Source organism: Sinocyclocheilus rhinocerous, unplaced genomic scaffold, assembly GCF_001515625.1.
Source record: "Sinocyclocheilus rhinocerous isolate Xijiao unplaced genomic scaffold, SAMN03320098_v1.1 scaffold682, whole genome shotgun sequence".
Classification (NCBI taxonomy): Eukaryota; Metazoa; Chordata; class Actinopteri; order Cypriniformes; family Cyprinidae; genus Sinocyclocheilus; species Sinocyclocheilus rhinocerous.
The window spans coordinates 2,199,005-2,213,783 of record NW_015642528.1 but is presented as its reverse complement, the minus strand read 5'-3'; the positions used below and the strand labels follow the sequence as shown (position 1 = coordinate 2,213,783).

Genomic DNA, 14,779 nt, shown 5'->3' with positions numbered 1-14,779 from the left:
TATTTTTACATTGTGGTTTGCATATTCACATGAATATAGACTACTTCGGAGAATGAATCGAATCACCACATGCTTAATTATTGATTTATATGCACAAAATGTTAAAATCAAATCAAACCGGACACAGTGGACAGTCAGTTATCCTCCTTTTATTTATATATATATTTTTCTCCCGTGATCACCGATATTGATTTGAATGGAACCCACTCAAACATTGACTCAAAAGAATCATGTCAAGTTATTTTTACATTGTGGTTTGCATATTCACATGAATATAGACTACTTCGGAGGATGAATCGAATCACCACATGCTTAATTATTGATTTATATGCACAAAATGTTAAAATAAAATCAAACCGGACACAGTGAGTTATCCTCCTTTTATTTATATATATATTTTTCTCCAACATTTCCAATGCTAAAATAACAGACACAAGGGTATGGTGCATTAGTATTTGCATATGTTATATTTCTCATTATCAAAACAGATCGAAAGAGATGAACTTCACAGAAAAACAGACATTCAAATGGAAAGATAACGAATGCTATTAAAGGCATCAGATCTGAAATGTCACACAGATTAGTTCCAATTCCCTTCAAAACATTCCCAATTTCAAACACAGTGACAATCTATGCACAGAAATATTTACCCTGTAAAAATTCAACAGTTTGAATGAACAATGTGCCAAGTACCTATGCATCAGCAACGTACGATGCTATATTAAGCCGCATGACCCATTTAACACGCTGCGCTGTCAGAGCTGATAACATCGAACGGTTCTCCAGAGATTTTGCCAGTGGCCCATATTGAAAAGTCCAAAAGCCAACAGGAAGCTTCCCTCTCCCAACAAATCCCCTAGTTTTGTGCCTGTCACAATAAACCCCTTTGTGCTATGCCCGTGTAAACTGAGATGTATTTGTCAAATAACACAGAGGAACCATCTCAAAAATGACTGTGGTGATGAGATGGACGTTTGTGCTCTAAAAACTACATCTAAACAACATTAGCTCAATTTTAATGGCAACATCCATTTGAAGGGACGATCATCACATTTATGGGCCTGTACTATTCACACGGTTAAAACGACACGCTCTAGTCTCCACTTTGGGATGTTATGATAAACGATGAGAATATATCCACGTTGCAGGCTATTGGTCCTCATGAAGAATTGGTCTACTTAGAGTCAAGACTGTTAAAACCATTTCAGACGCACCCCAGTGGACCTCTTTTGCCGTAACAGCCGCGCGTCTCGTAGATTTCAGGCTGACTGCTTTCAATTACTCGAATGCCATTGAATAAAACCTCTCATTATCTGTTACGAATTACATCAATCGTGTTCAACAAGGGAAATTAGACAAAGCTGGAGAATAAAGCCATCACTACAGCAGCCATGAGGCATCTGCTGCTAAGGGGAATGTAACAGGACAGTGAAATAAATTCACATTAAGAGAGGAATTGGAACACAAGCACAAGATGCGCCCTGGGAAAAGGACGTTCCCCCTAAAGCCTGTGTTCCAACTCAATGTGCCCCAAAGCTGCTGCGGAGTCTATAAGTGCTCTTGAATAGCCATCGAGTCATCAATCCTCGTTGGCCTCAATGGAGCTCACTTCAGCCCAAACCACCTGGGTAACTATTCTCCACCTTTACATGATACACAGCTCAAGTGCAAGGCTCAGGAGACAAGGTCGGTTCCATTCTTGCACTTATTTTCCCAGTAACAGACTGGGTCATTGGTCAGAACATTGGGTTATTTATCTTGAAATAAATTGAATTTCGCTTGATAATTCATGTAAGATACTCTGTGCCATAAGACTTTTATATGTAAGGGAAGGATTGTGCATGATTTTTTGAGAATTTCTTTCCAGTTATAGAAAATTTATGTAAGAATATTTGAGTTTATGTAAACGATCACGATCAAAGTTATGAAACATCTTTAAGGTGATTAGGAATGCATCTAATTAAGTCTCTTTCTGTCATTAATTTATTGCTTATATTTTCAGTGTAAATCTTTTAGTTTTTACTACATTCATTAATATTAAAGACTAACAAACATTTCTCTGTCAATAGCATAGCACTAGCTCATATATCCTCATCACGTATGAATTTAATAGTGATTGAGGATCACAAAACCACATATGACACTAAAGGCAAAGGATTCAAGCTTGAAAGTAAAAATATTTCTAGATTAATCCGTTATTCGAGATTCTGTCAAAATAAGCTCAACCTTCCTCCTTTAATGCATGCTGCTTCTAAAAGGTGTTAGACTCCATATGTAACTGAGTGAATGTGTGTGTGTTTAGCCTTGCAGGGATTGGCAGTGGTGATGTGTTATGTTCCCTGCTGTTGGCCTTCATGATATCTATTCGGTGATCTCCAGAATAAGATCGTCTCCTTCCAGAGTGCTGTCGGCGGTCACGTAGATCTTGGCCACGGTGCCGGAGAGCGGCGAGTTCACCACCATCTCCATCTTCATGGCGCTGAGGACGCAGAGTGGTTGTCCTTTCTCCACCTTCTGGCCCTGCTTCACTTTCACCTCCACCACCTTACCAGGCATGGGAGCGCCAATCTGTCCTCGAACGTCCTTCAGGGCTTTAGGGTGGAAATGCATCTCCTGCAAAAACAGGGAAGTTTTTGACAAAATTTGATTTGGGTCAGCAGGGACATCGGTTTCATTTACACATTGCATTTATATAACCAACTATTCTCAGGAAATACAACCATGCTGAATAATATAAGATATTTTGTTTGTGTATTCTGGTATATATGGTTTATGAGGACACACTTTATTTATTTTTAAGTGTATTCTATTTATCTTTTTAATTTGTGTGCGTGTACATATACATATATATATACACACACACACACACACATTTATGTATATATTTATATACACATATACACACAACAACACCAAAAAATTTCACAAAGTAATTATTTGTATACATGGTGTATAAGAAAACTTAAATATAAAAATGCCACTAGACCGCAATTACACTACACTATACTGTGAAATTTAACACATACATACAGTATGGAGTTACATATGAAGGCTACACATTAAATATTTATTAACAAATATCAGTTAGCACATTAACTATGGCAGCCTAGCAAACTAAAACAAGCTAAATAAACTGAAAACAGAAAACGCATGGGAAAACTAAACTAAATAGAAAAAAGAAATAAAAACTAAATGTAAAAAAATCTAAACTATAATAAACCTATAACTAAAACTAATGGCTGGTTTCATGTGGTAGTAAAATCTGTATAGAAAAATCCCATCTCGACAATAGTGCTGTCAGGACACTGGATATGGCTCATAAAATCACGACTGTACCAGTTTTATTTACATCATTTACATAATTTACTTCTTGTCACTCCACTCTCTAGCAGTTGGTACAAAGCTTAGCCAAATTTCACTAAAAGAAAAAAGACAGAAAAACACCTTCATAGCCACGGTGTCTTTGACCAGGACAGATCTCAGCTGACCATTGAGCTCGAAGAAAACCTCTCTCTGACCGGCTTTATTAAGGTCTCCTAGAGCCAGAGCCTTGATATGAAGCGTCTTGCCTCGCTCCAACTCCACCTGAGACAGACAGCAGAGATATGAGGGAGAGGAAATAAGGAACTTACAGCTGGAATGTAGAAATGACACTTATAATCATGGATGACAGGAAGATTTATGGCACAGTAACAGCAAATAAAAATGTGACGCTACTTCTGTTTAATAACTGGAAATGTTTTATTTCTTAAAAAAATAAATCCTTCCACCTCAAACTCTTCAGCAATCTTGGGTCCATCCAGGAAGAGTCTAGTGTCCAGACAATCCACAGGCCCAAAGGTTCTGGTGAATTCTTTGAACTCCTGGAACACTTTGGGGTACATGGCCGCGGACATCACATCCTCCGGGGTGATTTCATCACCATGAGCGTCTCGCAGCTGCTTCTCCAAGGCCTGGAAGTCCATGGGGGACAGGGAGGCTCCAGGACGTCCTTCCACACGGGGAAGAGACTTCAAAACCTGTGCCACAAATAAGTGATGAGAACCTGAGAAAAGAGCAGGTGCCTGAACACACAATAAACGTATATTTCCTCGCTGTATTTTCAAGCTGCTCGTAAGTAGATGATGTAGAGCGTTCGCAATCCCCCTGAGCCCCACACTGAATCCGAGAATATTTATAACCGATCATTACCAGGAGCAGGATTAATCTCTCCCTATCGCTTCATTTAAATGAATTTAAGAGGCTGAAGAATCAAGTGCGAGAAGCCAAGAATTAAACTCGAAATGACGAAATGTAAATTTTGATTCGGCAAAACAAAGAAAGACCGCAGACCTAAATAAAACTCTTTTTAACGCTTGCATAATGACGAACAATATTAATGTTACAAAACAGATGGGGAAAAAATAAGGCCACGTTGCTCAAATATGTTTGTTATCTAAATTACATGCAAAGCAGATGGCCTACTAATTCTGAAAAAGAGGCATTGTAAATAAATTAGCTGCATACTTGCATGCGCAGAAAAGCTTTAACGCAGGCATTGTTCATTTCTGATGTGAGACACATTTGTCAGGGAAACTGCTAATCTTGCACAGGAATGGCTGCTGGGTAATTGGGGCGTTCAAGACAAAAGGAATGACATGGTTTTGCCTTGCGTATCTCTGACAAGCACAACACAGCGTTAATGCACTCTGTAGGGAAACCCTCTCAAGACAGACTTCACTACGATCAACCGAATCTCTTCAGCGAGAGAGCTGAAGCTTATTTTGCTCACCGCAGAGATATTCAATAACATGTATTCCTGCAATACTGTACCAAACAGGTTCAAGTTCAAGTTGAGCAGAGACTTACACTCAAGTTCAACTTTAGTTATTTAAATAATCAATTCTAAATCCTTCCTCTGACCCTTTCATCTTCAAGCCAACCTCTGGCCCCATACAAGACAGTAATTCCATATTTCTAACCCTGGGGCATTATTACAGAAACTTCCTATCTTAATTTCTGACTAAAGATTGGGAAAAGTTCTATTTCCTAAGTGAAATCACCATGGTTATTAAACAGATAGGATATGATTCTGAGTTAAGGGCCAGTCATGCTAGACTTTGAACATGCAAAGTTTTCTCTGACACTGCAACAGATCATGCTCTGTGGCACCAGAAATTCAACATTTAACATAATAATAAAGGCAGAATATAAAAATATACAATCTACCTCACTTTCATGCAATGCTGCAAACCTGTAGCTGTAAAGTTTATTGTTTGTAATTCAGTTACATCAGTCACACGTCTTCATGTGATTCCAGGGTTATTATAGATAACAAAAACTACAACCTATTCATTTATATAGTCATTTTTCTTGTTCAGTAACTTGATGTACTAAAATAACGTTAAAATAATAATAAAAAAGAAAATTGCACTGTGCAGGTGGTACCTTTGATCTGAAGGGCTCCGGGAAGCCTCCATGGGGGATGCCGATGTGTCCTTGCAGGAACTCCACCACAGAGAGGGGGAAAGACAACTCATCCGCTCTCTCCTCCACCTCTGCCCGAGTCAGAGAATTCTGCACCATGAACTGCGCCAGATCACCCACAATCTTAGAGGAGGGTGTCACCTGAAGGAAGGGGAAGAGAGGAGAAGGACAGATAAGCGAGAAAGGAAAGACATGCTTGCTTAAGCCTCCATCGCTACATCTCAGCTCTCTGCCAGGCTTATCCGCCCTCAGGCCGTCTGGCCAATCTGAACTAGGAATAAGAGAGGAAACAGAGTGCAGTGGCAAACAGAAACACGGCTTAGGGAGAAGATAACATTTGTCGTGAGGACAAAAGGGAAAAAGAATGGGAGACAAGAGAGAACGGAGAGGCGCTAATGAATCCCAGCGCTAATGTGCTGTATGCTAAGCAGCGCGCAGCTCGGCCTTCCGATATTGACAATATTAACAGCGAGGGGACTCCGAGAACAGAAAGCCGACTATCTTCCATCATTTAATTAAGCCCAGGGAAATGAAAAGCAGCAAGGTGAGACCAAACGCTCACAGACGCCTTTGATTGGAGGAGATCAGTCAGAGCCTCTCGGAAACACAACAAATAAGCTTTGCTTAAAGCTCTTCCCAGTTGATCTGTCTCTGGGCCATAGGAGACAGGGACAGGATTATTTATTCGCTCCTTCTTTCTGCCCCTCTTTTTTGCCAAGTTATTTGTATTCAATTTCATCTGGAGATTGAGACGGTTGCAACGGAATAAGGGGGATGAGGAGAATTTAAGAGGCTGAAGAATCAAGTGCAAGTAGCGAAGAATTAAACTTGTAATGGCAAATTGTACATTTTTATTCATCAAAACAAAGAAAGACTTCAGAATACACACCGCAGACCTAAATAAAACACTTTTTATGTAAGCAAACCAAAGCTTGCATAATGATGAACAATATTAATGTTACAAAACAGATGGGGAAAAAATAAGGCCACGTTGCTCAAATATGTTTGTTATCTAAATTACATGCAAAGCAGATGGCCTACTAATTCTGAAAAAGAGGCATTGTAAATAAATTAGCTGCATACTTGCATGCGCAGAAAAGCTTTAACGCAGGCATTGTTCATTTCTGATGTGAGACACATTTGTCAGGGAAACTGCTAATCTTGCACAGGAATGGCTGCTGGGTAATTGGGGCGTTCAAGACAAAAGGAATGACATGGTTTTGCCTTGCGTATCTCTGACAAGCACAACACAGCGTTAATGCACTCTGTAGGGAAACCCTCTCAAGACAGACTTCACTACGATCAACCGAATCTCTTCAGCGAGAGAGCTGAAGCTTATTTTGCTCACCGCAGAGATATTCAATAACATGTATTCCTGCAATACTGTACCAAACAGGTTCAAGTTCAAGTTGAGCAGAGACTTACACTCAAGTTCAACTTTAGTTATTTAAATAATCAATTCTAAATCCTTCCTCTGACCCTTTCATCTTCAAGCCAACCTCTGGTCCCATACAAGACAGTAATTCCATATTTCTAACCCTGGGGCATTATTACAGAAACTTCCTATCTTAATTTCTGACTAAAGATTGGGAAAAGTTCTATTTCCTAAGTGAAATCACCATGGTTATTAAACAGATAGGATATGATTCTGAGTTAAGGGCCAGTCATGCTAGACTTTGAACATGCAAAGTTTTCTCTGACACTGCAACAGATCATGCTCTGTGGCACCAGAAATTCAACATTTAACATAATAATAAAGGCAGAATATAAAAATATACAATCTACCTCACTTTCATGCAATGCTGCAAACCTGTAGCTGTAAAGTTTATTGTTTGTAATTCAGTTACATCAGTCACACGTCTTCATGTGATTCCAGGGTTATTATAGATAACAAAAACTACAACCTATTCATTTATATAGTCATTTTTCTTGTTCAGTAACTTGATGTACTAAAATAACGTTAAAATAATAATAAAAAAGAAAATTGCACTGTGCAGGTGGTACCTTTGATCTGAAGGGCTCCGGGAAGCCTCCATGGGGGATGCCGATGTGTCCTTGCAGGAACTCCACCACAGAGAGGGGGAAAGACAACTCATCCGCTCTCTCCTCCACCTCTGCCCGAGTCAGAGAATTCTGCACCATGAACTGCGCCAGATCACCCACAATCTTAGAGGAGGGTGTCACCTGAAGGAAGGGGAAGAGAGGAGAAGGACAGATAAGCGAGAAAGGAAAGACATGCTTGCTTAAGCCTCCATCGCTACATCTCAGCTCTCTGCCAGGCTTATCCGCCCTCAGGCCGTCTGGCCAATCTGAACTAGGAATAAGAGAGGAAACAGAGTGCAGTGGCAAACAGAAACACGGCTTAGGGAGAAGATAACATTTGTCGTGAGGACAAAAGGGAAAAAGAATGGGAGACAAGAGAGAACGGAGAGGCGCTAATGAATCCCAGCGCTAATGTGCTGTATGCTAAGCAGCGCGCAGCTCGGCCTTCCGATATTGACAATATTAACAGCGAGGGGACTCCGAGAACAGAAAGCCGACTATCTTCCATCATTTAATTAAGCCCAGGGAAATGAAAAGCAGCAAGGCGAGACCAAACGCTCACAGACGCCTTTGATTGGAGGAGATCAGTCAGAGCCTCTCGGAAACACAACAAATAAGCTTTGCTTAAAGCTCTTCCCAGTTGATCTGTCTCTGGGCCATAGGAGACAGGGACAGGATTATTTATTCGCTCCTTCTTTCTGCCCCTCTTTTTTGCCAAGTTATTTGTATTCAATTTCATCTGGAGATTGAGACGGTTGCAACGGAATAAGGGGGATGAGGAGGTGGAAGGAGAAAAGAGAGAGAGGAGAGCAGGCAATTAAATCTGCGATTCAGAGAGGAGCTCTCGGGTCCACGGTGCTCATGATCTTGTGAGCGTGAGCAGATTTCACGAGTGAGGGTGAGACCCTTCTGAGCGCAGGGGGTGAGAATTAAGCCTTATTTAACCAGGGAGAATGTTACATATGAGCGATTTAAATGCCGGTGCTCGTGGTGGTCACATGATGCGATTACAGCGTATGAACAATCTTAAACGTTCCATTCATTGATGGAAAAAAAGGGGAGGGGGAGACAGCACTTCTGCCTGAGTCTAAAGCATAACGCATATTTGCTAATCTCAAATGACTGGCTTTCAACTTTGAATGCAATGAAGGGGTGAAATCTGATTTAAATGTTTGAAAAGACTGGTTATGGACTGGAAATCTTAAAAATGATCTGGATTTCACATTTTACAGGAAGTAAAGAATATGAAATTGGATTTTAAGTCAACAGAGCCAGATTGAATACTGCTTAACCACTTATTTCCACTATCCAGTATATGGCTGAATAAGCACATCATATTTTTGATCAAAACATATTCCAAAGCAGTTAATATTCTAAATATAGTTATTCTTAGAATTTGTTTACATTTTATGAATAGAACTTGATTTAAATACAAATGACTGTCTAAACCTTTTAATATTGATTATAATAGCAGTAGTTCACATTAAATAATTTTGGGAAGTTGACGTGACACTGGACTGACATCAGTCTAAAACCAAAAGCAGAATTATTTTATAATTATATCATACAAGCTGCTTTTGTGAGCTCATATTATGTAGTAAGTCTACATTTTTCAATTCAATTTCAATTCAATATTTTTACTATAATACAATATTTATTAGTATAAAACAAATTATACAATATTTATTTATTAGTATAAAACAAATTATACAATATTTATTTATTAGTATAAAACATATTATACAATATTTATTAGTATAAAACAAAACATATTTCTAATATGTCTAAAAGGGACATTGAGTGTTAAAAAAGTGCTATATAAATAAAACCATTATCTATTATTATCATCATCATTAAATCTTTCATTTGTCACACCAAAGGAACAATGGAGGAACATTTAAAATGACCTAGTAAAGGATTAAAAAGGGGGACAGATTGAAAAAAAATTGTAAAATCAAAAAAATATATCGCATATAAAATATTTTTCTTTCATGGACATTTCAACTATCTTTAGAACTACCTCTCAGAAATATAACTTAAATGTTATACTTATCTTTAGTATCTTAGATACTAAAGGCTTGAGTTGATTTTATGCTGATAATTAATTATATCTATAGATTTCGATAGATTTCTCAGATGACTGACAATTTTTAAAAGCTATAAAGCTGTCTCTTCACTCTTCAGAGATGGCTTTTATTATTTGAAAAGCTAGAGTGTTTTGATGCGATTACATGCCAGGACCCAACGTTTCAAATGAACTAGTTTCCACAGGGAAAAAATACAAATAAAAATGAAAGGACAATTAAGAATCTATTCCAGTGCAAAATTATAGGAAAACAACTGCAAAATCCTCTGGCACAAACATCTATCTTTTATGTGTCGAAGGGGTAGCAGGACGTTTTTAAAAACCAACTTGTCCAACAAAGTCTTTGAATAAATGATGTGAATCAGACGTAACAAGCACAAGTCTAGTTAGAACTGAATATTTTGCTTGATGTACAAATTGGTGTTTGCACATTGCTTTTGACCAAAATAGCTCAAATTATAACACAATACTTTTTTAAGCAGCAAGCTGGGAAATGGACACGCGTGACAATATAAGGAATGACTCAGAAAACGTGAGCATTTGACAACATCACGACTCAGTCTTCAAGCGTGTGAAACATAACATCTGAGGAAAAGACGTCGACCTAATTAGCTAAAAGGTGTGATGTCTTTGGTTCCATATAAAGACTAGGGGAATGTAAATGCCTGTGATTTCAGAGAGACTGAAGATCTGGATTAATAGAAGCAGTAACAAACATGAAGGGTTAAAGGGGATTATCATAACACTTCGCACATTAATACACCGTGTACTACTGCATTAATATTTTCTATTGACTCATGTCTAAAACCCTCTAAGTATAATGACATTTCATAAGAAATGAGCTGACCTGATTTCTCGTCTGACAATCACTGAATAGTGTAAAAGTGACGGCACACTTTTCAGTATCCTTGGTTCTGGAAGCATTAATTTTCTCCAAAAGGATTTATATTAAAAAATTCTATGGAAAACCAGCTCAGAGAAGGATTGCAACAACATAGCATAGCATTTTGATTTAAAGTAAAAAAAGGACAAAAGTTCTCTGTTTTAACTGTAAAATACAATGTATATTCATTATAAAATATTCAGATGATATAAACACAATATATTCGCAATGCTTCATGGGAGTCAGTATTTGCCACTTTTTTTTTTTGTTGCTGTAATTTCTAATTAATCAATCCAGATTTATGGATGTAGTTTGTCACAAATGGGACAACTTGACTGTAGAGTGAATCCCTATATACTAGAGCTCAGGTCAATAAAGCCCTTCACAAATAACTAAAAATAGGTTTGAATATGTAAATAAAGAAAATGTGATCTCCCAAAACACAGGGGTAATTGCTCACTTTGATGAGGTCACCGAGCAGCTTGTTGGCTTCTGCGTAGGCTTTCTTCACCTCCTTAAACTTGTTCCCCAGCCCCATACTGTGTGCTTGAAAGTGGAGATTGGTGTACTGGCCACCTGGGATCTCGTTCTCGTAGACATCAGCATTCCCAGACTTCATGGTGGCAGTGCAGTCAAACGGAGCATAAAGGCCTCGGGTCACTTCCCAATACTCACTGTAGTCAAAGACCTTCTCGAGAGAGATGCCTGAGAAAGAGATGTGGTGAAGAGAAAGAAAAAGAAAAGACAGGAGGAGAGATCATTAGTCTACCAAGAGGAATAAGCAATCGGAGAACAAGTAGCACAACAAATGACTATCTGACATTAATATTTAATCAAAAATAATGAAAGTCCTCGTCTCTTTAACAGACTGCACCAGCTAATCAGGCATTCTGCCAAAGCTTTTAATCAGTCATCGAAAGCTCAGCACACAGGGGCCTGTACATGGTAGAAGCAGGGAATTGGTGGCAGAGCATAGATTGCTTCCTGCCACTCACGGCTTCATCATTTACCAGCAGCAGCCAGTCAATTAATCAATCAATGAGGCGCGCCACTTGCAACAGAGTTAACATGCTCATTTGGCTCCCTCATCTTCACTAATTGCCCATCGCTGTGATCACAATCGTTTTCCAGTGCAAAAGATAACACACGCACAAATACGCTCTAACATGTGTGTGCACAACCGGAGAATGACTGCGGAAATCACAATAACGCTTTCATAAAAGTAGCTTGCATGCATTTTTCTTCTCCTACTCGCTGCCACCCTGACTACAGGCTATTAGGTGCTATTGATGTTACAGTGTAAAAGCGGTGTGTCCAGCTCGCCTCGTGCAGACCAATCTATCAGCACATGTCAGTCAGTCCAGGCATTGATCTCTGGCCACACGGCCTTTATCGTGATGGACTGGCTTGAAGAGAAGAGAGAAAGAGAGCTACTTTAGGAGGCAGAGGGACCTGAGCAGGACAATGAGAGATTGATAGAGTGAGCGAGAAAGGCAGATTAAAAAAATGACAAGGTGAGAGAGAACGTTGAAGGAGAATCGGGAAGATGACAGGATGTTATATCTATCCATCTGTCCATCCATCCATCTAGATGGACTGATAAGCTGACTGCCAGACAGACTTGGTATCTCTCATTTCACAACAAATACTCACTCGCATCTTATGTTTTTGTAGGGGCTCTTTTAACCATTATTTTCTTCTTTTTCCTTCACTTTAATTCTGTATTATCTTTTATTGTGGAAATTCATCTAAAATAGGGAAACAATAGATGATATTTTAGTTGTCAAAATGACAACATTTATGTATTATCTTGTGTTATACAAATTCATTAAATGATGGAAAAGTTCACGGACAGACGGATGGATGGAAAGAGAAAATCATGAATGGATGGAAGGAACAAATAACAATTAATGTTATTAATGTACAATTAATATAATGTTAATGAACAATTAATGAATTGATGGAAAAGTTCATGGATGGATGAAACAAAATTCATAGATGGATGGATGGATGGAAGTATGTATGTATGGACAGAAAAATTAATGGACGATGGAAACAAAAATTCAGGGATAGATGGAAGATCATGCATGGATGGATAGCAGGCAAGAGAAATTCATGAATGGATGGATGGAATAGAAAATTAATGGATGGATGGATGATGAAAAGGAAAATTGATAAAAAGGATGGCTAGAACAATACATTTCCGAAGGACGGTGCTTGTTGACAGTATAGTGTCCCCGTCACTACACTGGGGCGTTAGGACCCACACAGACCACAGGGTGAGCACCCCCTGCTGGCCTCACTAACACCTCTTCCAGCAGCAACCTAGTTTTCCCAGGAGGTCTCCCATCCAGGTACTGAGCAGGCTCAGCCCTGCTTAGCTTCAGTGGGTAACCGGTCTTGGGCTACAGGGTGATATGGCTGCTGGCTAGAAAGAATGATTCAATGTTACAATGATAGAAAGAACGATACAACAATACAAAGAATGATACAAAGATCAATAGAAAGAAAGAAAGAAAGTCATGAATGGATGGAAGGATGGGTGGAAACAAATAATTCATAGATGGAAGAATGAAAGGATAGAAAAATTCATGGACGATGGAAAGAAAAAATTATGGATGGATGGATGAATAGATGGAAAGGAAAATGCATGGATTGATGGAAGGAAAAATTCATGGATGGATGGATAGATGGATAGATGGAAAGAAAAAATCATGGATGGATGAAACAAAAAAATTAATGGATAGAAGGATGGATGGATAAAAAATTCATGGATTGGAAAGCAAAAGTTCATGGATGGTTGAAATGAAAAATTGATGGATGGAATGAAAAATTCATGGATGGATGGATGTATGTATGGACAGAAAAATTCATGGACGATGGAAAGAAAAATTCAGGGATGGATGGAAAATCATGCATGGATAGATAGCAGGCAAGAGAAATTCATGAATGGATAGATGGAATAGAAAATTCATGGATGGATGGATGATGAAAAGGAAAATTGATTAAAAAAAAGGATGGCTAGAACAACACAGAAAAAAGTATACAATGATAGAAAGAACGATGCAACAATACAAAGAATGATACAAAGATCAAAAGAAAGAAAGAAAGAAAAAAAGTTTACAATGAACTAGATTTGTAACAAAATAGCTGTCTGTGTTGGATTTTAAACATATTTTTACATAAGTGCCACATTAGAGTGACTTTGCAGGTTGTCTTAACACTCAGCAGGTCTTGTTTTTGTCAGCTGTGCATGAGAATCAACACATTCTGTAACATGATACTTCTTGCTGTGTAAAGGTGGCTGTACAGTTAAATAGAGGTATGACAGAAAACACCAATCACAATACAGCACACAAACAGATGCAAGAAACAAGACCAATCGGAACTCAGTATGCAAATAGCATGATAACGACGACATCGCTTTTGGTTATATTTTAACATTCCATCACTGACTACGTTTACATGGACATCAGCAATCTAATTATTTACCTTGTTCTAAATAAGCCAATATTATGATTATGGTGTTTACAGGAGTTGCATTTAGAATATTCCTTTCATGTTCCCGTTTTACATGTTATTGTCACGAATCCGGTCCATGAACTTCCGTCTGCTTGCCACCAGAGGTCACCCGTCCACTACTATGGACTCTTGCACCCTGAGTCAAGTCAACTCACAGCAGATCTTCATGAGGCAAGTCAAGTCACAGTTGCTCGTCTTATGTCAAGTCAAATCACAGTTGATCGGCACGAGTCAAGTAAAGTCACGGCCAATCTTCAAAAGTCAAGTCAAGTCACGGCCAATCTTCAAAGGTCAAGTCACAGTGGATCCTCACGAGTTAAGTCAAGTCACATCTGCTCGAGTTGCTTTTAGAATATTCCTTTCATGTTCCCGTTTTACATGTTATAGTACATAGATTAATTAATGGCACACATCTTTACGTCCCCACGCAACGCCATACGACATCCCCTCCAGAATTTCACAGGAGGTCGTCTGTGAACTCTCTGTCCGTCCTGTCATGGCTATGGAGACCGTTTACGAACTATTACCCTGTCTCAACCCAGCCAAAGAAGCCGTTTCTGAACTCTCTGCCTTATGTCACACCTGAAACTGTCTGTCTGTCTGTCACAACCCAAGATGCTCTGCCTACACTGCCTCAGTCCCCGGTCTCTCCACTTCCACGTAGAGCTGGCCCTCCATCCATCCCCCTGTTCCGCCTCCGCCTCCGCTCCACCGCCCACCTGGATCGTATAATGTTTGGAGCATCTGGAAGCCGCTCCTTGGGGGGGGGGCTCTGTCAC

At 39.1% G+C, this 14,779-nt stretch overlaps 1 protein-coding gene across 1 annotated transcript in view; it reads right to left on the bottom strand.

Moving 5' to 3' along the window:
• Positions 1–365: 365 nt before the first annotated feature.
• LOC107756168 (pyruvate carboxylase, mitochondrial-like) overlaps positions 366–14,779 on the bottom strand; it is a 141,350-nt gene continuing 126,936 nt past the window's right edge. Inside the window, exons 17-21 of the mRNA XM_016573187.1 lie at positions 10,939–11,183; positions 7,471–7,650; positions 3,771–4,019; positions 3,445–3,585; positions 366–2,613 (exon numbers count right to left, since the gene is read on the bottom strand). Coding sequence (XP_016428673.1) covers positions 2,362–2,613; positions 3,445–3,585; positions 3,771–4,019; positions 7,471–7,650; positions 10,939–11,183 — 1,067 coding nt within the window. The 3' untranslated portion in view covers positions 366–2,361. The remainder of the gene's footprint in view (positions 2,614–3,444; positions 3,586–3,770; positions 4,020–7,470; positions 7,651–10,938; positions 11,184–14,779) is intronic.